This window comes from Apteryx mantelli, chromosome 26 (genome assembly GCF_036417845.1).
Source record: "Apteryx mantelli isolate bAptMan1 chromosome 26, bAptMan1.hap1, whole genome shotgun sequence".
NCBI classification, from domain to species: Eukaryota; Metazoa; Chordata; class Aves; order Apterygiformes; family Apterygidae; genus Apteryx; species Apteryx mantelli.
In genome coordinates, this window is record NC_090003.1 from 10,158,531 (window position 1) to 10,181,802 (window position 23,272).

The window sequence follows — 23,272 nt, forward strand, 5'->3', positions numbered from 1 at the left end:
CCAAGGGAGAAGCCCAAGGGGGTTAGCACAGCAGCTGCAGCCCAGGCCGGGCCCAGCCAGGCTCCACCCCAATACACCACACTCACTAGGATACAGTACTCCTTGCCAGCCTCCGTGGAGACGGTGGTGATATCTGTCAGCTCCATGGTGCCCAGTGAGCGGAAGAAGCTTGTCTGGCAGTCTTCGTGGCAGGTGAAGGCCTTCTCATCCGTCAGCACGAGGCAGCAGGGGACACAAGGTGTGGGGGCAACACCCTGGGGGATTACCTGCACGGGTGGGAAAGGGGACTTAAAACCCAGCATGAAGGAGCCCCTCTCCATGGATGTCCCATGCCTTGGCGAGGAGAAGCCCTTCTTCTGGCTCGCAGGGAAACTCTGCCCCTGTTAGCCGGCCCTCAATCATCACTCCTAGGTCCTTTCTGCAGCTCCACACTGACTGCTCCCACCTCAGGGAGCTCAATCTCTGTGACTCCCTGTCCCATGATGGGAAGGACCACGGGAAGGCTGAGCCCCAAGGCAGGCTCTGGGTGAAGGAGGGTGCTCACCCCTTTGGAGACGGCCTGGCAGAAGTACTGCATCCAGTCTGCCATGTCGGCCTCATTGTCGGCGCTCAGCTCCAGGGAGGGCCGGTCCGTCAGGATCACCTGGAAGGAGTGGGGCCGGTCGGTGGTGTTGGAGCGCCGGCATCCCCCGCACTGCTCACCGCTGGGAGAGAGGGGGAGGGTGGAGATCAGTGGGGGAGAACAGGACAGACCAGCTAGCGCTATCCTGTTAACAGCCCCCATCTCCATCTGCCCTCCCTGCACTGTACATCGCTCCCCTTTCCCCACCAGGACTAGTTTCCCATCTGCCTTTAGTGGCTGGAGCTGATCCCCAGCACCCCATGCGGTTGCTCCAAGAATGGCCCCATCTCTGCACATCATGGTGGAGTGGTAGTTGGACATGGTGGGTTTGCAGCGGTCTCCCAGTGTGGTTCTTGGAGGATGATTCGTGCCCTATCAGAGGCCAATTCCCCATCAGAGGGTCAGCTTGGCATGCAAAATCTGCGAGGAAATGAACCCATCTCCACAATGGGCTTGGAGCCAAATCAAATGAGTGTCTATGCCCAGCCAGGAGTGAGCAGGGAGTTGTTACCCAGGCACTGACATACAAACATCCTGCAGCATGGACTAGGTCATGATCAGCCCCAAAACACCTAGAGGAGCTCTGATCCCCAGATTTCAATGAGCCCTCCCAAGTCTGCTACCTCCCAGGCCGCTACCTCCCAGTACTTACCCCATGTTGATGGAGAGCAGAGGGGTGACATCTGTGCGGTCGGGGTACTGGTACAAGATTCCGTTGCTGCCATTGGGGGGAAGATGAGAGACACAGTCAGTAACCGGAGTCAGCTCAGCCCTGATGACCATGCAAACATCCTGCAGCTACTCCCGCCCTGCCCTCTGCACACACAGTCCTGCGGGAGTGTGATCCTGCTGCCAGTGGCCAAGACTGGGGGCTTCATCTCCAGTTCCCAGGTGGCCCCTCCAGGTCCCAGGACCTTCTGCAATGTCCTTTCCACAGCCCTGTGGCTCACAGCCCCACCTGAGCACCACGAAGCAGGTCTTCCACTGCTCTTTGCCCAGGTATGAGGTCCCCGCCTTGTAGTGCAGGATGCCGTCCTTTGTGACCGTGTTTTCGGCAGAGGCGTAGCTGTTGGGAGCAGGTCCCAGCGCCTCATCCATGGGGTCCTCCCAGTGGACAAGGCCATAGAAACGCACGACCACGTCACAGGCCTGTGAGAGACAGGCAGAGAATTGAACAGGCGAGATTCTCCCATGAGTCTCCACCACATTTAGTGATGGCTGGAGTATCCCACCTCACCTCGCACTTGGACTCCTGGGCCACAAACTTCGCAAGCGCCAGTTTCTCCATGGTGGCGTCTGTGAGGATACTGGGGTAAGGGGGCTCCCGGCACCCTTTGATCATGGCTGACTTCAAGGAGACCAGGAAGAACCTGAGAAGGAGATAGAGATCTCTGATGAGGCCAGGGCCTGATCCTGTACCAGGAGAGCTGGGGTGCCAAAAGGGCTTCCTCTGGATGTGGGGCTCAACCCTGGGGACCCACTTTTTAGACTGAAGGGTCTAGAAATGAACCCACAGTCCAAAGGCAACAGGGACTACAAAGTCTGAACTCCAGGAAGGAGCTGGGTGACCTGTGAACCGAAAGAGCACACTGGGAGATGGACACCCATCCCCAACACAAGATGACAGTGTGACCATACAGGCCCTCAGGAGGCACAGGTCACCTCCTTGAGCTGACAACATAAAGAAAGACCTGGGGACTTGGTGTGGGACCTTGAAACTCAAGACCTGAGACCTTGAAACTCAAGACCTCATCCCTGCTCATCACAAGGCACACAAGGTCTGCATAGCTCAGTGGCCTGAGGCTGCCAGCCATGAGGGAGACACCAGGGACTGCAGTGTATTTCCAGGGAAGCCTCTGCAGTACTTCGGCTGATTTTTAACTTTTAGTACTGCTCAAAGCACTTCTAGCTGTCTGCAGAGTTCAGTGGGTGGCATCAAACCAAACCTCAAACCCCCACTGGCTGCAGGAAAGCGAGGGGCTGTCACTGGAGTTTCTCGCATTTCCCAAATCATGACGGGAGTCCAAGGCGCTGGCCAGAGGCCCTGCATGCCTGAAGAAAAGGGCCACGGTTTGCCGCATGGTCCCTGCTTACTCTGTGAGGGCCACGTCTGCAGTGTCGAGCAGGAACTGCTTCCTCCGATTGGTGCACACCAGAGTCACCGTCTGCTGATCCAGCCCAACCTGCGCCACACAAGGCGGGTTAAGGAGTGGGACAGGGAACAAAGTTTTGCCAAACTTTGCAGAAAGCCCCCGTGGTACCACCATGAGGCTCTTGACCCTTCTGCAACCAAAGAGATGAGGCCTGACCTCCCCAACACCCACTAGTTCCCTCCTGCTCCTCCCAGGACAGCTGACCTTCAGCCTGGCTGCTCTAACCCAGCCTGCACTCACCGAAATATAGTCCAGCTCATTATAGGAAACAGCCTCCTCCACCATGTACGGCTTCTCTGCTGCCCCTGGCACAGACACAAAGAGCTGCGTGAAAGGGGGGAAAACAGCCCAAAGCTGCCCAAATCCAGGCTGCAAGCCATGAATCACACAACCCTTGCTCCCCTTGGCTTTCCAGCCCTCCAAGGGGTCAAATCCTTGCTAAACAAGAGTCCTGCAGGCTATTACAGCAGTCCACACAAGCCCAGAGGCCATCGGGAAGGGGTACCTTTCCGGATCAGATACACATAGCAATCCGTCAGCAGGACGTAGATGAGCTGAAGGTTCCCCTCCATGTGCCCGGTGCTCATTCGGATCATCTGTGTGGAGAGAGAGAAAAGAAAAGAGCTCTTAGGCCACGGCCAAGGCAGGCACGCAGCCCAGGCCTCTGTGGGAGAGCAGCCTGGGGCACCCACCCAGGTGTGACTGCCTTACCCTGAACAACTGCTCCTCATTCTCCCGAAAGACGTGGATCATCAGCAGTAGGAGATGGTTGTTATCCACCCTGTGGAGACAGAGAGCAGGAAGAAGCTGAAAGACAGGACAGAGAGACATGGCGCAGAGGAGGGCCCAGGAAGGGCAATCCCATTCCTTATTGAACCTGTCCTTGTTTAGGGCACCTGTTGGCCCCCAAGACCTTCTCCTGACCATCACCCCTTGAGCATCACCTTCATCCTGGAAAAGGATGGACTTTGCCCACCAAACTGAGGATAACGGGAAAAGCACTCGCTCAAGCATCAGGGCTGTTTTGTTTGGAAGACACTCTCTGTGCTCCCACAAGGACCCTGTGAGCTGAGTTGAGCTAAGCCAGCCTCACCTGAACTCAGAAGGGTGGGTCAGCTCTGAAGGACTGCCCTGACCTTCCTCCACACCAGAGTCCTCGGCACTGCTCAGGGAAGGGCTGGGCTGCTCTTTCTTCAGCTCGCAGACAGCCTCTGGGTTGGTGGTTTCTGTGTGGCCAGTTTGGGGTTCATCAGCCGCTCCTCCAGACTCTTCTACTGCCCCAACTGCTTTTCCCTCTCTGCTTTCTTCTTGTTCAGGAGCCTCAAGGCTACCAGAAACATGTGGCGGTTGGCCAGACCCTGGAGCGTCATGGTGGCCACCACTTGGTGCAGGAGTGTTTGGACTCTCAACGGTAAAGCGGTAGAAGTCCATGGGGGCCGAAATCCCCTCACTAAGGTCGCCAGAGGACGATCCATCTGGAGTCTCCCCTGGCGTGCCGGTCCGAAAGGACTGCCCGGGGCGCTCGAGCGGGGCGTTCCAGCTGCTGGGATCCAGTTGCCCGTTCAGCCTGTCCATCACCTTGCTCAGCGGCTGCCCCACGCTCTCCATGGACGTGTCCTTCATCTCGGGGATGCGCAAAGCCAGCTGGCTGAGGGCAGAGCGCTCACTGCTCTCTTCTGGCCCAGCCGGGCTTGGTTCACCACCCGGAGGGGCAGGACCATCGTCTCCCTGTGGGTCACCTCTGTCACTCAGTCCGTTCACACCACTATCTCCACCGGCCTGCTGGGTGCTGGCCTCAGGCACTGTGGGCGCAGGGCTGTTCACCGGTTCCTCCAGCTTTGCTTTTTTCTTCTTGCCCGCTTTCTTCCTCTTGGCTAACCTGCACATTGAGAGACCAACAAAGACGTCACTCGTCTTTACCTGCTTAGATTTTTGCAATACAGAAAGGGGGTCCCATCCTGCCCCAACAACCTTCTTGTGGGGTTATCCCTAGTGCAGAGAAATTCTCCTACCAGGAACATTATTCGATGCCACCTCTCTAACCAGAGCCAGGCTTCCCCAGGCTCTGTGCCAACCATTTTAAGAAAGGCAGAAAAAACACAGCACACGGAGACAGTTTCCACCCATCCAGAAGAGCAAAGAGGTGTCTTCCACTGGACAGAACAACTTGAGTCTCCTTTGGCTGCAAAGAGGATCACAAAGGGATGCGGAGCAAAACTGGCATGGGAGAAATCACTGTTTGAGAGCAGGATGCTGGGAAGGAAGAAGTTTTCCTGGAGAGAGAAGAGGATGGGGGAATGCCATGTCTCTGGCTGCCAGAAGAGGGAGATGCAGCCTGGAGCTCGCTCCAGCCAAACAGTGTACTGAGAACCCGATTGCGGAAGTGTTCAGACCGCCAGCTCCCAAGGCGCCGAACTGCTGCCAGGTCACTTGGCACCATGGCCCTCCCATTTAGGAAGCGAGCACAGCACTCCCCTTTCTGCTGGAGAGCAGGGCAGAGATCTCTTCTCTGTGCCTCCAGGCTACCAGGAAAAAAATAGGGCGCGAGGGCAAAGCACAGGCCTGCTGGGCTGGTTTTGGGGTGCCCCACCCCTGAGGCCTTGGGCACAAGCAGACACAGTTTTCTGCTCTTTGTCTGGGTTTAGGAGCTCCTAGGGACGCCCAAGGCTGCAAGGAGTCAGACGCAGGCCAACAGGTCTGCGGGCACATCTCCCTCAACGAGTTTAGCCACAGCTCATCGACAAACAACAGGAAAGAGGGGAGAGGAGATCTGAGAGCCAAGGTCTCTGCAAATCTGCCACCAGCTGGAGAAAGCTTAAAACAAAAAGCACACGGCTTCCTTTCAGCTTTTTGATACAGACTGCTGGGCAGATTTATGCCGTCCCAGCAGCTCTGTCCCTACCTGATGACCTCCAGCTCTGTGCAGCTCTCGGACTGGTCTGTTCCTTCAGGGGTGGCTTCAGCCTTCTCCTGGGAAGCTGTGTGCACCGGTGTGTTCTCAGTGGAGGACAGTGCATCGGCTTTCTCCTCGTTGAAGGGGTTGTAGCGCTGTGTGGGGCTCTTCACAGAGGCCTTGCTGCCATTTGCCTCTGAGGCGGTGGAGTGTGGGCAGCTGAGCGTATCCGTGAGGTCTCCATCTGGCAAAGACAAGAGCAGAGAAGCAGGGTTAACATCAGATGTTGCCACCAGCCCAGGAACCCCTGTAAGAGCTGGATGTTAAATCAAGCAAAGCGGCGCGCTGGGGGCTCAGGGCCAGGCACTAAGTGGTCATAGTACTGCTTGCAGAGCACTATCGTCCCACCTCCAGGGACTCCTGCAGACACCAGGCTCTTTGCAAGGGGGACAGAGAGGCCAGCGGGCAAACCAGCGTCGCTCTGCGTTTTGCACCCATTGCGATTAAGAAAAGGTCTGGAAACAAAAGCTCAGATGGCTCAGTTGCCCAGGAGCCTGCACATGGATTAAGAAATAGAGGCAGCATCCCTGCATAGGAACTGATGGGTCTCGGGGCCACAGTGCTCCTTGACGAGACGACAGTCGCTGGCAGGAGAAACGCGCAGGGGGAACTAGACGGAAATAGCTGCACCTACCATGAAATCAGGCTCACGAGGTCGAGCTGCCATCGGTCCTTGTCTCCTCAGGGTCTGAACTCTAGATATGCGCCCAAGCCCTGGGGGCAGGCTCCCATCCCAGTGGTCCCCTGCAGCCCCCCATAGAGGGGAGGCAGGGAGATGAGCAGCATTTTACCCTGAACGGCTGCACAGGCACTATCAGAAACCCGTTGCCCTGTTCCCTGAAACGGGGGGACAACAGGGGAAGGCCCGGGGCCAGGAGAGCTGCAAGGACACTGTGCTTGGAGAGGGGGTCCTGCATCGCTCCATGCTACCTTCTCCCTGGTCCTAGGAAGATGCTTGCTTGCCTAGAAGGGCAATAACAGAGCCGCTCCGTAAAGCGATGATCCTTGCGAAGCACTTTACAGAGCCAGCTGCTTTGCCCTGTTTGCCCAGCACACACCAGGGACTGGAAGTAGGAAAGGAGGATGCAGCATTCACCAGGGGCAGAGGAGAGCAGGCTGCACAGGCAGGTTCTAGCACAACTCACCTGGCCTGTGTTAGTCTTAACAGAGAAAAAGAGCAGCAGAAAAGGGCTGTAGGAGTCATGCTCAGTTATCTGTCCACAAAGTCAAGGTTAAAGGAAGGTTATCCCCTGCCCTTCTCTTCTCCAACACTGTTCATTTCCAAAGGCAACGAGAAAACGCTTGGTAGGCAGTGAACCCCCTACTGAACAAAACGACTCCCCTGGGAGATCAATACGGGAGTGTACGTTTTGCATAGAAAAATGAAACTGCTCATAAAATCTCATAAAGGCAGTTCTGTGAAGGCCTATTTCAAAACAGTGCTTTGTTCCTGCTGAAATGCTGGCCCCGCAGTGCAGAGGGTGTGAACTGTAGCAAGTCCAATCAGTTGGACTTCCAGTGTCCAAATTGACAGAGAGGGAAAATGAAATGTTTATAAAGCTAATTCAGCCAGCTAGCCTGTATTACCAGAAAAAAGTCTGTTATTTTGCCTAAACTCTAGTTGTTTTTGTAGAGACAAAAAAACTTGGTCCAAAATACAGTATTTTACCCCAAATGCATCTGCTAAAAATAGGGAATGGCAAAAACTTCCTTAACCTCTTGCTCCATGTATAAATGGCAAGGAATGCATCAGTACTGCCTGCTGTCACCTACTCAGGAGCTCAGAGACAACCCAAGTCCTCTTCTGACTGACAAGGGAAACCGGCACCGCTGCCTTGGGGAGTTCACCGGCCCTTGCCCCCACTGCGGGGAAGAGTGGCTGCAACACGCCAGGCTGCTTCATCCCAGCCTTTCCCAGGCGGATCGGGAGAGCAAGTGCTCCGGGAGCTGCAGCAGAAGAAAAATCCCATCCCCTCCCTGAGCTTTGCAATATTTGCCTGTGATTGCAGTACGAAGGGTGCAGCTGGTGACAGCCTAGCTACTCACGCTGTGATGTGACAATAAAAACATCTCTGTGTGTGGGGTAAGAAAGAAGATGAGAGGGAGCATGTTAGAGCCTGAGAGCCATCCACATGGAATTCAGGCAGAACTTCCCCAAATATTTAGGTGATACTGGCCGAAGCAATTCAGACTGAAGGCTCTGTCCAGCTTTTAGTTACAAAGGCATGGGTGTATTTCCTCCGGGGGTAAAGCAGAGAGATCTCCTACTCCTGTGACATACACAGGGTACGCAGGCTGCCCATGGAGGAAGGAGAACAAATTCCTCTAACATGGGCACACGCACTTGGCTCTAAAAACCAGATGTAGCTGAACCGCACTCGAAATTTCAGCCTTGCATGTCTGCTACGCAGAGTGCCAGGGCAGTCGAGCACACATGTCTAGAAGACAGAGAGCCATTGCCAGAGGCAGGAGAAGAGTCTCTCTGCTCCAGGACGTCTGGCCAGGGGAGCATGTCTGCATATTCTGGGAGTCGGGAAAAATTCTGTGTGTGGTCTCACTGGAGATGAGACGCACAAGCTCCCCGTTAGGGGAATCTTTTTGTTTCTTTTCTGCCTTTACTGAATTCCATCAAGATGTGGTGTTTGCTGGTTAAGAAATGAATTGGGGAGCATGCAGCAAGCTTCAGGATGGCAGCAATGCAGACAGAAAACCAAAAGGTTGTAACACATGAGTATGTCCCACCTTCCCAGTCTCTGCTGGGCATGGACTGCATTGCTGGAAAGACATCTCCAAAATCATAATCTACAAAAATGAGGGATAAAACTCAGGATTAGAAATACAAGTAGTGGGGAGGTATGGGGGACAGGGGAGCGTGTGATCGGCAAGACTGGGGAGGGAGACAGTAGGGGAGAGAAATGAAACAATTTTCCATTGGTATCTGAAACGCATGAGAAAATAGTTAGGGAACATGGATGCAAATGGGAACCAGCTGCACGATGGTTGTTACTGCTAGATGTTTGCATTGTGGGAGCTACAACAGGACCAGTGAAGGATAAAGCCCCATTATGTGAGTTGCTGGAAAGCTAAAGTGGTGTCATCCAGTGCTTGTGTATCCAACCCCACCATTGATCTAATCAGGGAACCTCTTTGGGAAGCAGTTTCAGCTCTCTGTGCCTCAGTTTCCCCACTTCACACTTACCTCCCACGGGTACTGTGACGTTTGACTCATTAATGTTTGTAAAGCCAGGGGTCTGATTAAGGGGAAAAACTTGTCCTCTGAGCTTAAAATCCCAAACTCCATCTACATTCCCAGGGTAGCAAGATGCTCCTGTTAAAACGATGAGCAGTGAAATAGTTAATGAAGTGAAAGGGCATGGGAAGGCTGCAGAGACCCCGCTGAGACAAACAGGGAGAACGGCAGCAATGCCTTCCCTACAGGGATCTGACACGGCCGCCTTCCTGGTCCCACAACTGGGGACGGGGTTTCTATGTCCCCTCTATGCATGGGGAAACTGAGACACAGATCACAGCCACTGCCCGGACACAGGGAATAACGGATGACGATGCCAAAACCGGAATCTAGCTCCAAAACCTCTTGGATCCCTGCTCCAAACCCTTCTTTTCTTGAGCACATCAAACTGCTGTCCTCCAGCAGTTATGTCTCCAGACAGGCTGGAGAGCGTACCCCAACCCCAGTGACACCACTTGCCCAATTGATACAGAGAGGTAGGAGACGTGCTGGCACCGGGACATGTTCTGCTGATGGAGGAACAGGAAAACAAGCCAGGAGGTGCAGCATGCAGTGAAACAGCTGCTTTTGCCAAGCCTCTGGGGACAGAGGAGCTTCCTCCCCTGACCTTTACTGCTGGGCTCCTTGTGCTGTTTCCAACTTACCTAAGATGCTGCCAACAGGCTGGTCATGCCAAGGGATTTGGGGGTTCGCTGGGAAGGGCAGGGGACGCATGGGACTTTGGCACGTAAAGAACCATCATGGTGTGACACGTCAGTGAGAGGCAGCTGCTCTGCGCACCTTGGCAAACCACGATGCCTCACCGCTCTCCCCCTGACGGCAAACGGCTCTGAACCATTTCACACTTGCAGCATGAGCACAGGCACCACGGATGAGCCCAAAGCAGTGCTGTGTGTCACAGCTAAAATGTGCTAAAATGGTGCTAATGCCCACCCCTGCATCTGCATCTTGCTTCCCTGGCTGTTCCTTCTCAATGTCTTTAAGGACCACAGTTTCTATCTCGCAAAGAATGGACGACCAGCTAATTTTGGTGATGAAAGGCAGCCTGTTACTTCCAGGTTGGGCAGACCCTTGTCTCGGGGGAAACCTGTCTGTATGCAGACTCAGTCCTGAATTCATTGCATCCAATTAACACATCGCCGCATCTATTTCAGAGCCTCTTGATCTTGCTTCATTGAAACTGCCTCCAAAAAGAAACCTGCCGAATGTATTCTGGATTAAGAACAACAGCAGTAGAGCTGTTTCTTCATGTGAACATGCTTCATGCAGCATAAGAGGTCCCTGCTCCAGCCTGGAGTGGGGTAAGGGGGCAGACATAAGGCAGATTTCTTCTTAGTTCATCAGGAACAACACCCAGCACAGACAAGCCCTCTCTGATACGGATAAGGAAAGTCCAACAACTTATCAGGCTGCTCAAGATAAGATGCATGAAGAATAAAAATAGCATCTCTGAGAGGACTGGCTGCCTCTTCCTCAGACTGCAGTCATGGAGGAAAGACTTTGGAAACTATTCCCCACCGTCTCCAGCATATATGGACCTCTGGACTGCAGAACAAGCACTTAAAAAAGGTCCTCTGCAGCCCTGTGTACCTGCACTTAAATGGGGGAATCATGCTCAGATATGGGCCCAGCTTTCTTTCCATGCGGAAATTTCACCAGTTCTTGCTAAACACATGCTCCAGCATGGAAATGGGGCCTGATGAACTGGCATAGGAAGTTCTCCTCTCCCTGTCTCAGATAAAGGGGGTGTCTGCAGCTTAAATTATAACGCAGCACTGCCCTCTCATTTCCGCTGGCTGCACCTCCCAATGGAAGAGGTTCAAAGCCAAACTTCTGGGTCTCTCTTTGGTCTCCTCTGGCCTGTCGTTTGCTACATCATTCGGCCTCTTGCCTGGCCAACAGCTCAGCCAATAGGGGTATGGGAACACGCAGCACTGACTTTGCAGCTCTAATTGCATCCCTTTCCGAAAATCCCCTCTGCCCTCCAAGGCTGCTTACCTTCGCTGGATGGAGCAATGGCGCTGTCATCCCATTCCAGGTTGGTGGAGGTGACTGAGTTGAAGGAGTTGAGAGACAGGCTGTCTGAGCCATGCACTGAGCTGGGCAGGCGGTCCTCAAAGTCCAGCAGGTACTGAGGTTTGTAGTAATCTGGCATGTATGGTGCCAGATCCAGGTAAGGAGCATCCTGCAGAGAAAAGGGCACGGAGTGAGTCAAGCTCTGAGTCACCGCACACTGTTATGACAGCTCAGTCCAAACAACGGCACTGCCCTTGAATGCCCTCCGATTGCCCATTTCTGCTGCCTGCCACAAGAAACCCAGCAGCTCCCTCCTCTCACACTGCGACACTGAGGGTTAGCCAGCGGCTTTGCGCGCACCTCTGTCTGCCTGGAGGGATGCCAGCACTTGGTACTGCACCTGCAGAGCTCGCCTCCCTTTTATCCCCACCAACATGCCCCACATCCAGCTGCCCCACACCTGCCTTGCACATCTTCTGGACAGAGCCAGACCTGCACTGAGAAATAACTGAGCAATAGGAATAAATCCCATTGCTGGATCTTCACAGAGTCTAGCCTGGAGCCTTTCCTACAAGTGAGAGCTTCACATTTTCAGCTGAATGGGAGGAAGGTCGACAAGGTGTCTTGGACCAAGCAGTGAGATCTGTGGCACCCAGGACCCCGCCCCGCTCTGCATACCTGCTATCCCAGGGCCAAGACAGCTAGATAAAAAATACTGCCCCTCACCAGGTCCAAGTCAAAGCGGATGAACTCCAGCCCAGACACCAGTGTTAAGAACAAGGTCAGATGATCGTGACTGCAAACTAGGGCGTTCCTGCAACGTGGAGAATACAGAAGAGCTTTAGAGGAGTGGGAAAGAGAAGAAACAGCTACAAGCACCCTTCTGTTTTCTTAGTCTTGGTGGCGTGTCCCTGAGCCATGGTGTAAACAGCCCCAGACCTCAGCAGCTTCTTGAAAAACACAGAAGAATATAAACTGTACATCTGGGATTGGGAGTAAAAGCAGTAAATAGAAAAGATGCTTGCAGGCCCTCTTATAGGACAGTGCCTCCACGTCCGGGACCCTTGAAATGATCATGCAGCACCTCTGCAAAACCCACAAGGAAAGATCAGACCCTGATCAACTACTTGTTCCCCACTGGCAAAATAGGGCTTGCTTCTGAAAAGGAGGGATACCAACACAAGTCCAAATGAGAATAAGCTGGGATACTCACTTGACATAGTACTTGTGCAGCAGGCTTAGATTCTCCTGAAACAGCCTCAAATAGCTCTCCAAAGAGTTTTCGTTGAGGGCTAGGTACAGCCATGCCCGGCCTAAAAACAAAGCAGCAGAGAGATTTATCTGTAGGGAAATGCCAGAAAACAGGGGCAAGCCTGGAAATAATCACAAATCCATTAAAAAAATATAAGATTATTCATTTGCGTTCATTTGAGGGGAGCAACTGACTGCTGGGAAAATCTGTGGGAAAAACACCAGAGGGAAATGAATGGGTAGATTCATGGTCTGGAGTGGGAGTAAGGATAAGAGACTGCGATAGCCGACTGAGAGAGAGACACATGAGTGTGTCCTTACAGTGTGTTGGAACCTGCTGGCATTTTCAACAGGGACCAGAAGACAGGAAAGATAGAGGGAAAAATCACTCTAAATCAGTGTAGATGCAATTTGGGATATTACACGAAGGCTGGTGCAGAGAGAGGTGACGGTGGAGTCTGTGCTCAGCTCCGTTCTCACCGGTACTCGGGAGCTGAAGGATGTTGGGATAATCGGGCAGAGAGGAGGAGGTCTCTGGGCATTGCTCAGTGCCAAAAGCAGCCTTGGTGGTCCCAAGCATCCGCTACTGGCGATTCACAGCAGGGTAAAAGAAGCATCAGGCAGACAATGACTACAGCAAGACGTTCTGGGGCGAGATAGGTGATATGCCCCTGCATCCCATCTGCCAGAAACCCTTCTCAAAAGCACTCCTCAGGTGATTGCTTCGGTTTCACAGCAGCAGAAGCATGGCTACGTCTCTGACTTCTCAGCACCTGGTCCTGAGATATGGTGCAAACCCTGGAAATGGCTGAGACACACAGCAGACAGGCCCAGTGTGGCTTCTTCAGGCTGTGTTTGAGGTCTGCTGTTAAGATCCAGACAAGTGCTGAGTTTCTAGCTGCAGATCTGGGCACCCAAATGCAGACTTGGGGGCATCTTGCTTGCAACTGGCAACTGTGATTGTTGAGTTTTAATCTTCAGAAGGACGGTGTTCCGCCTTGGCTCTGTAATTTTAGCGCTACCATGTAGACTCCCATCTCCCTGGTCCGAAAAAGGCAAGCTGGACCCAGCACTGAGCTGCCTGCTAACCCTCCAGGTCTGCCTGGAGCCCCAGCCCCCGAACGTGCGGCCAGCACAACCTGCCTGGGTCTCCTGCTGGATGTCCCCAAGCCAACATTTGTCGTCAAAGCCAGGGCAGTGTCTGCAAATACTCACTGCGCCCCAGGTTGGTGGCCACATGCTGAAGCACTTCTATCTGTTTGATGGCTTCCCGGCGGGTGAAGTGAACAACCAGCACCCAGTAGCCTGAGGAAAGATCTTGCAGCCTGGAAGAAAAGAGGCCCAGAAGAGGGTTAAGCAAAGGCTTCTTTATCCCCATCCCAATTATTCCTTAGATGGCTTCCCCATGCTGAGGCAGGCCCCAGCAACAGGCTACGGACTTGTCTACAGGCAAAGCATGGTGAAAAGCAACTAAGAGTCCACAGGAAAATCCGGTGGGCCCAAAATATGTTGGGCTGCACTCACCCGTAGAGCAGAGCATGGTCCAGATGTTCACAGAGCCGCTGCAGGACCTTGTCATGGTTCCTGATGGCCGGTGTCTCATCTTCGCAGGCAGCAAAGTAGCTCTGCAGCTGCAAATGGAAGAGACAGGATGGCTGAAACAGCTCTCTAAAGCCTGCTGAGGAAGCAGTTGGAGACGCCTGCACACTCACAACTGACATTTTAAACAGCATTTGTAACTCTCAGCTTGCTAAATCGTGACACAAGTTACCTTTAGGGTGTAGCAATTGGTTTTAACAGGACTCTAAAGGCAGTAACATACAAGGAGAACTTCACTCACAGAGATTCATGCACATTTCAGAGACTAACCAGCACAAGCAACTTCCCCGTTCGCTGGGCAGACGGGCTGCCCAGCCTTCTCCTTTAGAGCTAACACTATGACAGGGTTTTTGGTAGTTCTTCCACAGCAGTTTAGCCTGTCGCAAAGCAGTTCAGAACAGAGACAAATCAGGGCTCTGGACTCTGTTTCCGGCTCTGCCACTGACAAGTCCCCTCCTAGGTCTCCAGGTCCTGCCTGTGAAGCTCTGGACCGCAAGAGACTTTGTTTCCGGGTATAAATGATTCTCCAAATCCAGCAAAAGGGGAGACACAGAGGTTTCCTCGTTACGAGCAGCTTAAGTAAACACTGTGATGCTGGATATTGATACTAGACAGCTCAGAGCTGCTCCAGTCCTCGCAGCCTTTCGAATACAGGCTGATAAGGATTGCCTGGCTCAGGGCTTTCAGACAGTGCCACGTCTTCACGTTGCTAAAGGAGGAGCTGTCTCTGCTAGCTCCTTGCTTCTGTAAAGTGGGACAATCGATCCCGGTGTGGATCAGCAGCAGTTTGCAAGCTGTCAGACGAGGCAAAGGGGCAGAAAGAGGAGATCAGAGACTCGAAGGGTGCCGAGGCAAAGCCCAGGCCTCAGGCAGGTGCAGGTAACATTGGAAACATGTAAATATGGGACAACGGCAGCCCGATTCATCCTGAGTCATTTGTCTCTGCTGGGGTGAGGCTACATCGCTGCTAGGGCATTACATCATGTAGTTGCTGCTTTCTGAAAAATCAGGACAGCTTGACTCATCCTTGACTCATCCTCGGTTAACCCGTTCGCAGCTGCAAGAGGCTGGTAAAGTCAGCTCTGAAGTTAGGGCTGGCACTGTAACCTGCTCCCAACCAAGTCTTGGAGGCTCGACAGAGTGTAAATTGTTTTTCTGCTTCTGCCAAAATCACTCGCTAGAAATCCTAGAAATCCCCTTACACCCAAATCCTATTTCCCCTCCTGGCTGACCCACGGGACTTCTTCTGTTCCCGGAGCTTAGAGATCTATTTAGGTTCCCGTCTTGCACACACTTCGCATTCAGGCAGGGAGGTTACTCTCCCAGGATGTAATCTCAACTCTATATACCACCTTTATTGCTCTGGTTGGAGGCAAGTGAGCATGGCTCAGCTGAGCCACGACAACACATCACCCAAACACGAATTTCATGACCTTATATGTCTTTGCCAAGCCTCACCAGTCAACATGTTAGATTTAAAAAATAAAGCCTGCACAGAAAAATGTGTTATCCTTTCCAAGCCATGGGTTTCTATCCAGAAATCATGGGCTGCTCTAAGAACAAACAACCTTGAACTTGGAAACTTTTCCATGCCCCGAAGATCAAGCGAACACATTAGTTAAAGGTACTGGGAATTCACCCTGGAAGGAAAATTGGGGCCTTTGCACATTAGTACAAGGTTTATTCCTCTCCTGTGTGTCTGCTCGCAACCTACGGGCCTGCCAGATGCTTCAGCAGCGCGCCAGTGTGACTTCCCTCCTCGTCCCTCTTCCAAGAGCAACACTTGGAAAACGTTTCCAGGCAAGGGCTCTAGCATGACCCCTCCATGCTCATAATTTTTTCTAGGAATACCTAGTGCAGAGTCTTCCTACCCTGATCCGAACAGAAGTCAGCAATATCCTTGTTTCATATCTTCCCAGCGACAAAGACAACTTGTGCCTAGCTCCTGAGAGCGCACGAGACAGCAAAACATAACCTGTATCGACTATCGCGGAGCAGTGATTCAATCTAGCTGGTACCTGACGTCAGGCTCATACCATTTAAAGCTTTCGTGTCACCAAAGTAAGCCCTGTTGTGCTATAGCTATCAGCAACACCTTAGTACTTATCTGGGCAAAATATCGGATAAGAGCAAAGATACTGTAGAATCCATATAATTACAGCCAAGTTCTGCATTTAACGAATCATGTTTATACACTGTAAAACGTGACTGTATTGTGTTTGTTGAGTCTGACCTGCCTCCCTAAGCCAGAAACTGTTTTCTCTTCTTGAATTACTACTACAACCAGAAAAACTCTTTGAGGAAATCACCCAGTCTCGATGTAAAATTTATCAAGGGGACAGAGAATGCCTTGCAGTCCCTGGGGGAACCATTTCCAGGAATACCGTTAAAAATATGAATATAGCTTCAACATCCTCCTAGCTTGAAGATCTCGTATCTCTCCGGAGAAAGGCAGCTCTTAGCTAAGACAGGAGAGTCAGGCATGTTCCTGCATGGAGCTGGTCCCAGCCCTTACGTGGGAAAGAACTGCTGAGTTGGAAGAATCGTGGCCAAATTCCCTTGTCTGAGTGCATAGCCCAATTCTGCCTGTCCCAACCCCATCCCGTTGAGGCGGTAAATTCCCTAGGGCAGGAAATGTGCAATAATGGTCTGTTTGCAGAGCTGCCCGTGGGTTTTCCTGCGATGCATGGACTTTCACTACACCAAGGTGAGAGCTGATGTGTTCTAGCTCAGCCGCTCTTATTCGTTTTTCAAGAGGAAGCTGTCCCAGAAGATTACGTTATTAATAGGTAGCCAAGATCCAAGGTGGGAGGAGAAGGCTCTCATATCCCACTACTCAAAAACTATTTCAGGAGCCATTGGCCGCCAGTGTTTAAATGTGTTCCTGCATCAAGGAGGCCAGTGGAAGAAACAAAGCCATAATTTAGAGCCGTATCCCTCAGGTGATGGATAGAGGGAGTTGGGGGGATCACAGAGGGCTTCTGCATATGAACCAGGAGCAGACCCTTGATTTGGAGGAGATGGATGCTCTTGGATGGGGCAAAAAAATACAGACTGGGTAGAATGCAGTGATTTATAAAATAAATGCCTGGCCAGCCTGCCGGCTGGAAGGCAAAGGCTGCTCAGCTCTAAGCTGCTTGCAAAGCATCCAGTGGATTTCTACTGCGCTGAAGGCATGAAACACGGATGGTCCTCTTCCAGCCCCTGGAGTCGAGGAGGTGGCTTTTCTGCAGTATTTGGAAATGAGGGCAGGAAACACGAAATAGAAATGTGTTCTTTTATCCACGAGTTTCTTTCACAACACATGCTACCGACAAGGAACCACAAAGCCACACTGTGCGCATGCACGCTGCTCAGGAAGGTCAGCTTGGAGGAAAACTCTTGAGACTGTCTTTTCTGCTAACTGGAGGATTTTCTCATTACAGGCCCCGAGCCTGGGAAGCAAAAGAGATGAGCAAGTAGAAGTGGTTCTTCTTTTTCTTTCCTTCCTTCCCCAAAATAACTAAGATCATTTCAGTCTTTGCAACAGCCCTCCCTGCAGCCAGTTCATGGCTTCCAACCCTCTCCGACTCCTCAGCAGTGCCACACGGACTGAGCGGCTTGCTGCTTCGCCAGGAGCTCAACTCCCCTCATCAGGGGAAGTTCATCACATGCCCCTTTGCAAACAGTCAGCAAACCCAGAGGGTTGCCTCATCTCAATGTCTCTGAATGGCGAGAAGCACCAGTGAACTTCTGAAAGATAGATTTCTGTGTTCCCTAGAAAAGCCAAGTCTTTCCCTACAAAGGGACCCAAGTTTTGAAGGCCTCGTTCTACATGATTTTGAGGCCTGAAGTTATCTTTAGCTGCTCTGCAAGAAGCAGAGCCTCCTACCCTGGGAGTCAACTCCGCCGGCAGCACCCTTGCAGCAATGCTGGTCTCGTGGGCAATGGGTATAGGGTACCAAGGCAGCTTTTCTGCTTGCCATGGGACCGTGCCACCGAAAGGTCTGTCCTGAAGGATTTGTGCACACTTTGGTTATCAAATTCCTGCGGAGAGGGTACTCCTGGACTAACTACACAAGGCGGATGTGGAGCAGGGCGCTCAGATGTCCTTGTATTGAAAAAACAAACACCTATCCATATAATTACATGCTCTTACTTAGGCTATGGGAAAAGACAACCTTGCCTTGTCTTTTTGGGGAGTCAGAGGCCAGGCACAAACCAGTAACCCTTTACTGCACCCCATTCCCGGGGAAGCTGCCTTTTGCTCACTGGGAAACCCAGACCCATAGCGACGAACCTCCCACAAATGGCCCGAGTCTGCCCTCGGCAACGTTGGGAGCCAGACGACAAGCTCGCGTGACTCTGCTTTGCCAATGGGCGCAGAGTCACGGGGTGAGGCCAGCCCTGGGCACGTGGGGCCCTGCAAGCGGGGAGGGCGTGCTCAGCAGTTCCTCCCACGACGGACTCAGCCGCTCTGAATCACTGCAGTTCATGAGCCGTTTCTCGCATTGGCCACTGGGAAGCACATCAAAGGGTGTCTCCTACCCACACAGAGCTGTGCCACCACGTACGGGTACATCAAGAGACGTTGCCGTTGCCAGCATTGTCCCAAAGAAAACACGGTCGACAGCCTACAGCCCTGAGCCCTCCAGAGCACAACCAGCCCCTGCAAGAGAACGGCAGGAAAGGATAAAAAACATGAACAGAGGCTATAACGCGACCGGTTTGCATTGCTCCAACCCCTTGCCCCTTTAGCACAGGCCCCCTTGTCTCCTGATCCTCACCCTCATCCCCGACCATGTCCCTGGCTCTTCATTTTGGCACATCTTCAGCCTGGCTCCCGGCCACGCAGCATGCCCAAGCAGGGTTAGCATGAGCTGGGATGCCCCAAGAGCCCAGGCGAATTCCCGCTGAGCTGCCACGTTTTGGGGAAGAAACGAGACTGAACAAGCCTGCACTTCTGCCATGCCCTCAGGATCTCCTGGGTGGAGTCATCTCTCCAGCACGGGGCTCAGAGCCACGAGGGTGGCGAAAGGCTGTGGCTTGCAAAAGCTGACAGGGAGGAGTTTTAGGCTTGGGAAGACGGGTGAAAACACATGTGGAGGAAAAGTATGATGAAGTACAGAACAAACCAAAAAGAAAGAGCAAAACAGACATCTTATCTGTGACCTGGCAGCTCTTCTAAAATAGGGATATAGGTAGAGATGCCCTGGCAGCCAGTCTGCTTAAACCTACTCACCAAACAAAAAATAAGGAGAAACATGTCATTAACTTTGTACCAACAGTGAGTAACTCTACTACAGTACAAAGTGCCCGCGTTGAACAATGCTGCATTGGTAATCTGCCTGCTTGTTGGAGAGCAACAGCGTGCTTGAAGCTGTGCATGACACGTAATACCCAGCACCTCAAACTAACCATGCATTTCTATGTAGTGTGTAAGCCCATAAATAGCTACGAAGCACAAATGAACAATTTGAAACTAACCTCTCCCTAAACGCTGCGCGGCAGATACAACCCATTTGGGAAGTGGCGATCAAACTTTTGACAGCTCTTCATGTGTGAAACATCCACCAAGCAACTCCCTAAAATACCCGGGCAGTGAGCAGGGCTGGAGCCAGACAAATCAGGAGGGAGGAAAGCAAAAAGGTTAGAAAGCGTTAGCTGAACGCAGCGTTGCTCCAGGAACACTCATTTCTGGGCAATTCCCCTTGTCTCATTTGCACTCCGAAACCAGGTGGATGCCAAAATGAGTGGCTGAAGTCTGGTCCGGTTGGAGGACTCGCGTAGGGCACAGAGCCCTACAAACACCAGCTTGCCTCAGTGTTGACCTGGGGGCTATTTATAGACATACCAGTGGCCAAAATAAGTGCTGTCGGCATCCTGAAGGCATCCCCACAATTCGCCAAGCGTGTATTTCTCAAGTCGAGACCACCCTGCAGCCCGTCAGTTCTGAACGGGGCCTGACCGTGGCAGCAGCGTGGGACAAAACCCTCTTTGCCAAACTCCTCCTGAGCCCAAATACTCAAAGTTGGCAAGTTAAATACACACTTGAGAACACAGAGTAGCAGAAGGGTGTTTGCCCAAAGGAACAGAGAGCTTGTTTGAATGAACGGGAACAGAAGAGTTTGCACTCCTAACAATGTGTATCATCCCACTGCAGAGAAGGTGGGATTTAACTGCTATTTATCCATCAAGAGCTGATTGCAGATCGTGCGTTTTTTGCAGGAATACACCACACCCCATGCTGGCCCACACAAGAAGGATATTCCTTGCACAATTTTATAGCCTGCTAATTGCATCAGTTCTCAAGGAGTTCAAAGCTCTCTGGGCCCATTTGCAGAGCTCTTCTATTCCAAAAGAGATGCCAAAAAGCAATCGGTGAGGCCCTGCCCTTTCTGTCCCTGCTTCTTCCACCGATTATCCAGACAAAGGAAGGGATTTGTTGTGTTTGTCAGGCTGAGCACTAGTTCTGATGCACCACTGTGCTTCAAAGCAAAGTTTCTTAAAGATGCTGTGACCTCCTTGAATACTAAATGGAAGATATGTCCCAACCAGCTGGGCTTCAAGGAGAAATTGAGATCCTTCGTGAGCCCTGAAAGAGACCTGCTCTTCTAGACGTAGGACTGCAGGCATGAGAATTACCCAGGTAATACATTCGACCCTGATCGCGTGCAGGAGGAGAGACGGGGCACTTGGGAGATCCACAGCATCCAAAGCATCGCCCTTCAGGATATGGATTTCTTCCAGGAACGGCTGCTGGAAGGACACCCACCCATGCCTCGCAAACTCCACACGATGCTGAAGCTGGGAAATTGCTCTGGCACTTGAGTATCCTCTTGAAAATGTCATTAGCAAGACGGAATGAGCCTCACTTGAGTCCGTGTTTGCTGGGATTTTCGGCATTTAGATGAAAATACCCTTTTCTGTTTGCAGGTGACTCCTGTGAGGAGTTCAACACCACTCTCTTGAATAAACTGAGTAAGCTGAGCTGGGGCAGCCATGCTGGAAAGCCCATTTTCCAACTCGGATCATTCTTGTGGTGTTTGTTTGAAATCTCTCCAATATTTCTACAACCTCACCGAAATACAGGCTCCAGACCTATATGCACTATTCATGGCTGGCCACAATCCAACTGAGTCTCCATCTCCCCTCAGTATATTTGGCCTGCAGACATTTTACTAGCGGCTTTCCAATGCCAAGCTCATTTCCCTTGTTCTGCTTGGTATTTCCCTGGCAAGACAAACACTCTGCAAAAGAAAAGCAAACAGCCCTGTCAGGCACCCCTTGCATTCCTCCAGGTCAACTCCTGCCTCTAACCACAACGCCCTCCGCAAAGGAAAGGAGAGAGACGCTTCAAAATCCACTTTCCCACCCATGCCACTTGTATTGGCGAGGGGTTTTCCCCAGGTTGCAGGAACGCAAAACAAAAACAGTGCCTTGGAACAGCAAGTGGACAACCAAAAAACATAACAGAAACTACAGCAACCTTCTTTCTGTCTCATTTCCCGTCCTCTCACTGTCTTCTCAACCAGGCAGAATGAGAGCTTCTCTGATCTGTCAAGTAGGTGGCTTTCTTTGAGGGCAGTATTTCAAGAGCCATCCAGGTACCCCTTAGCAGGGAGGCAGCTGGAGATGCAAACACTCTGCAAGACTCAAAAGCCTTTCCAAGCCTGCTCCCAGCACCTGCTCTTCCACTGAGCTGCATGGCAGGGCAAGGATTGTTGCACGTTAGCTACTGGACTGCATAGCTAGAACAACCTTCTGCAGCAGGAGCAAACCACGCAGCTTCCTGTGCACACAGCTTGCAAAGCTGTCCAACAATGCAATTAAAAAATGCTAATTAAGAAGCCAGCTCCGGGTCTTGACACCCAGACTGGGCCTTCATCCACAGCAGAATACCCTTGGGAGCAAGCCCGGAGATCCAGCGAGCTCCAAAAAATTAAGGCAGATGATTCACCTTGTCCTAGGCAAGCAATGGCAGCTCAGCCCCAGGGAAAGAGGCAAAGCTCAGGGTGAGGAATGACAGGGGACAGGACGGAGAGATATATAAAGTGGATAAACAAATATGGATAGGCACAACCTGCCTTCCCTTCACGCGCTCTCATACCCGCCCAGGAGAGCACAGACAGCGAACGGCAAATGGATAAAGGGGAGGACACACTCCTGTGCTGGGAACACACTTAGTCTGCATCTCCTAAAAAAATGGTCTGAATTTCAAGGCAGGGATGTTATTCTGTTACTCTCTGTGCAGAAACAGGAAGAGCCATGTCCCACAGCTTGCTTAGAAACTGCCTTTGCTTCACAGCTAATTCAGGTCTTGCTTTCTGGCTAACAAGTCAGGAGCTAACCTGTTTTCTTGCTTCCTAAGAATTGTCACAGATTCCCAGGGAATTCCCTTACCTTCCTGCTCCCAGCCTAATCAGCCTCTATTTACCACTTACAAAAACACCCATATAACATAGCGAAATGTTGGCTCTGCAGGATGTTTTGGGGGGTTGCGCACACGATTTGACCCAACATTTCTTATAGCAAGCTTCCAATCCAGGCCTGGCTTCAGTCCTCAACTTCCCATCCTAGATTCAGCACACTTTGCCCATGTCTCGCAGCTTTCCTGCTTTTTATGGAGCATGAAATACATTAGCAGGCTCAGTGCACTGAGGGCACCACCACCGGTGCTGGAGCAGCCTGGAGAGAAACACAGTGTCATCGTGACATGCAGAGACAGGAGCCTGAAATAGGTGAAGCTGAAATGCAGCGCAAAGATGCATCATGGCTAGAAATGTAGGGACCCGGAGCTTCGAAACATTTGCCTGGCTGAGCACAATCCAGCCCTGGAAAGCTTGCCATCTTTGGGAACGCTTATGTTTGTCAGCTCCCATACCCCGAAAGGCTTTTCCAGGGCTTTCCTTCAGTTGAAGTTCATTATTTCTGAGCAGTAAACCTTGCGGTAGACTGAGCCTGTGCATGGATCAGCCGAGGACAGGATTTTTTCTCGCAGCAGCGACACTCGCTTAAAAGTACCAGGGAGCAGCCTGTTCCCATCATTGCAAGCACAACTCGCAGAGGAGGGACTGGGTGCAGAGTTGGCTGGCAAGACTGGAGGGGAATCGCCTGCAACTGGTGCAGTTTATCAGATGCAGACGGCGGAGGCTTCGAGATGGCCCGTGGCTGCCAGGGAACAGGATCCCTGTGTTACTGACAGCAAACAGAAAGGTCACATGCTCAGCACAACAGAAAAACAGATTTCATGGGAGGCAAAAAACCAAGTCCAGTTGGTATACAGTAAAACAAGCAAGTGCAAGGGGCTTGTACCCTGCAAGTCTCTGTAACGGTGCTGCTCTCCTAGATAGTTGCTTCTTACTCACTGTCCAGGCCTTTATTACTTTGAATCTTGCCCTGTAGACCAAGTCCTCTGGCCCGCAGTTATTTCAGTTGCTCCTCTTTGG

At 51.9% G+C, this 23,272-nt stretch overlaps 1 protein-coding gene across 3 annotated transcripts in view; it reads right to left on the reverse strand.

Moving 5' to 3' along the window:
* The window catches only part of PLEKHM2 (pleckstrin homology and RUN domain containing M2), a 31,282-nt gene that overhangs the window by 2,010 nt on the left and 6,000 nt on the right, over nt 1–23,272 (reverse strand). The window contains exons 2-18 of one of the 3 annotated variants that reach the window (XM_067310941.1): nt 13,770–13,876; nt 13,461–13,570; nt 12,208–12,307; nt 11,721–11,808; nt 10,977–11,163; nt 8,471–8,530; nt 5,678–5,912; nt 3,869–4,654; nt 3,487–3,556; nt 3,281–3,371; nt 3,016–3,080; nt 2,717–2,805; nt 1,860–1,992; nt 1,581–1,771; nt 1,275–1,340; nt 545–704; nt 87–266 (exon numbers count right to left, since the gene is read on the reverse strand). In XM_067310941.1, the coding sequence (XP_067167042.1) occupies nt 87–266; nt 545–704; nt 1,275–1,340; nt 1,581–1,771; nt 1,860–1,992; nt 2,717–2,805; nt 3,016–3,080; nt 3,281–3,371; nt 3,487–3,556; nt 3,869–4,654; nt 5,678–5,912; nt 8,471–8,530; nt 10,977–11,163; nt 11,721–11,808; nt 12,208–12,307; nt 13,461–13,570; nt 13,770–13,876 (2,718 nt within the window). Of the gene's footprint in view, nt 1–86; nt 267–544; nt 705–1,274; nt 1,341–1,580; nt 1,772–1,859; nt 1,993–2,716; nt 2,806–3,015; nt 3,081–3,280; nt 3,372–3,486; nt 3,557–3,868; nt 4,655–5,677; nt 5,913–8,470; nt 8,531–10,976; nt 11,164–11,720; nt 11,809–12,207; nt 12,308–12,725; nt 12,841–13,460; nt 13,571–13,769; nt 13,877–23,272 lie in introns of those variants that run through there. The other 2 variants (XM_067310943.1, XM_067310944.1) reach the window with 2 other exon arrangements.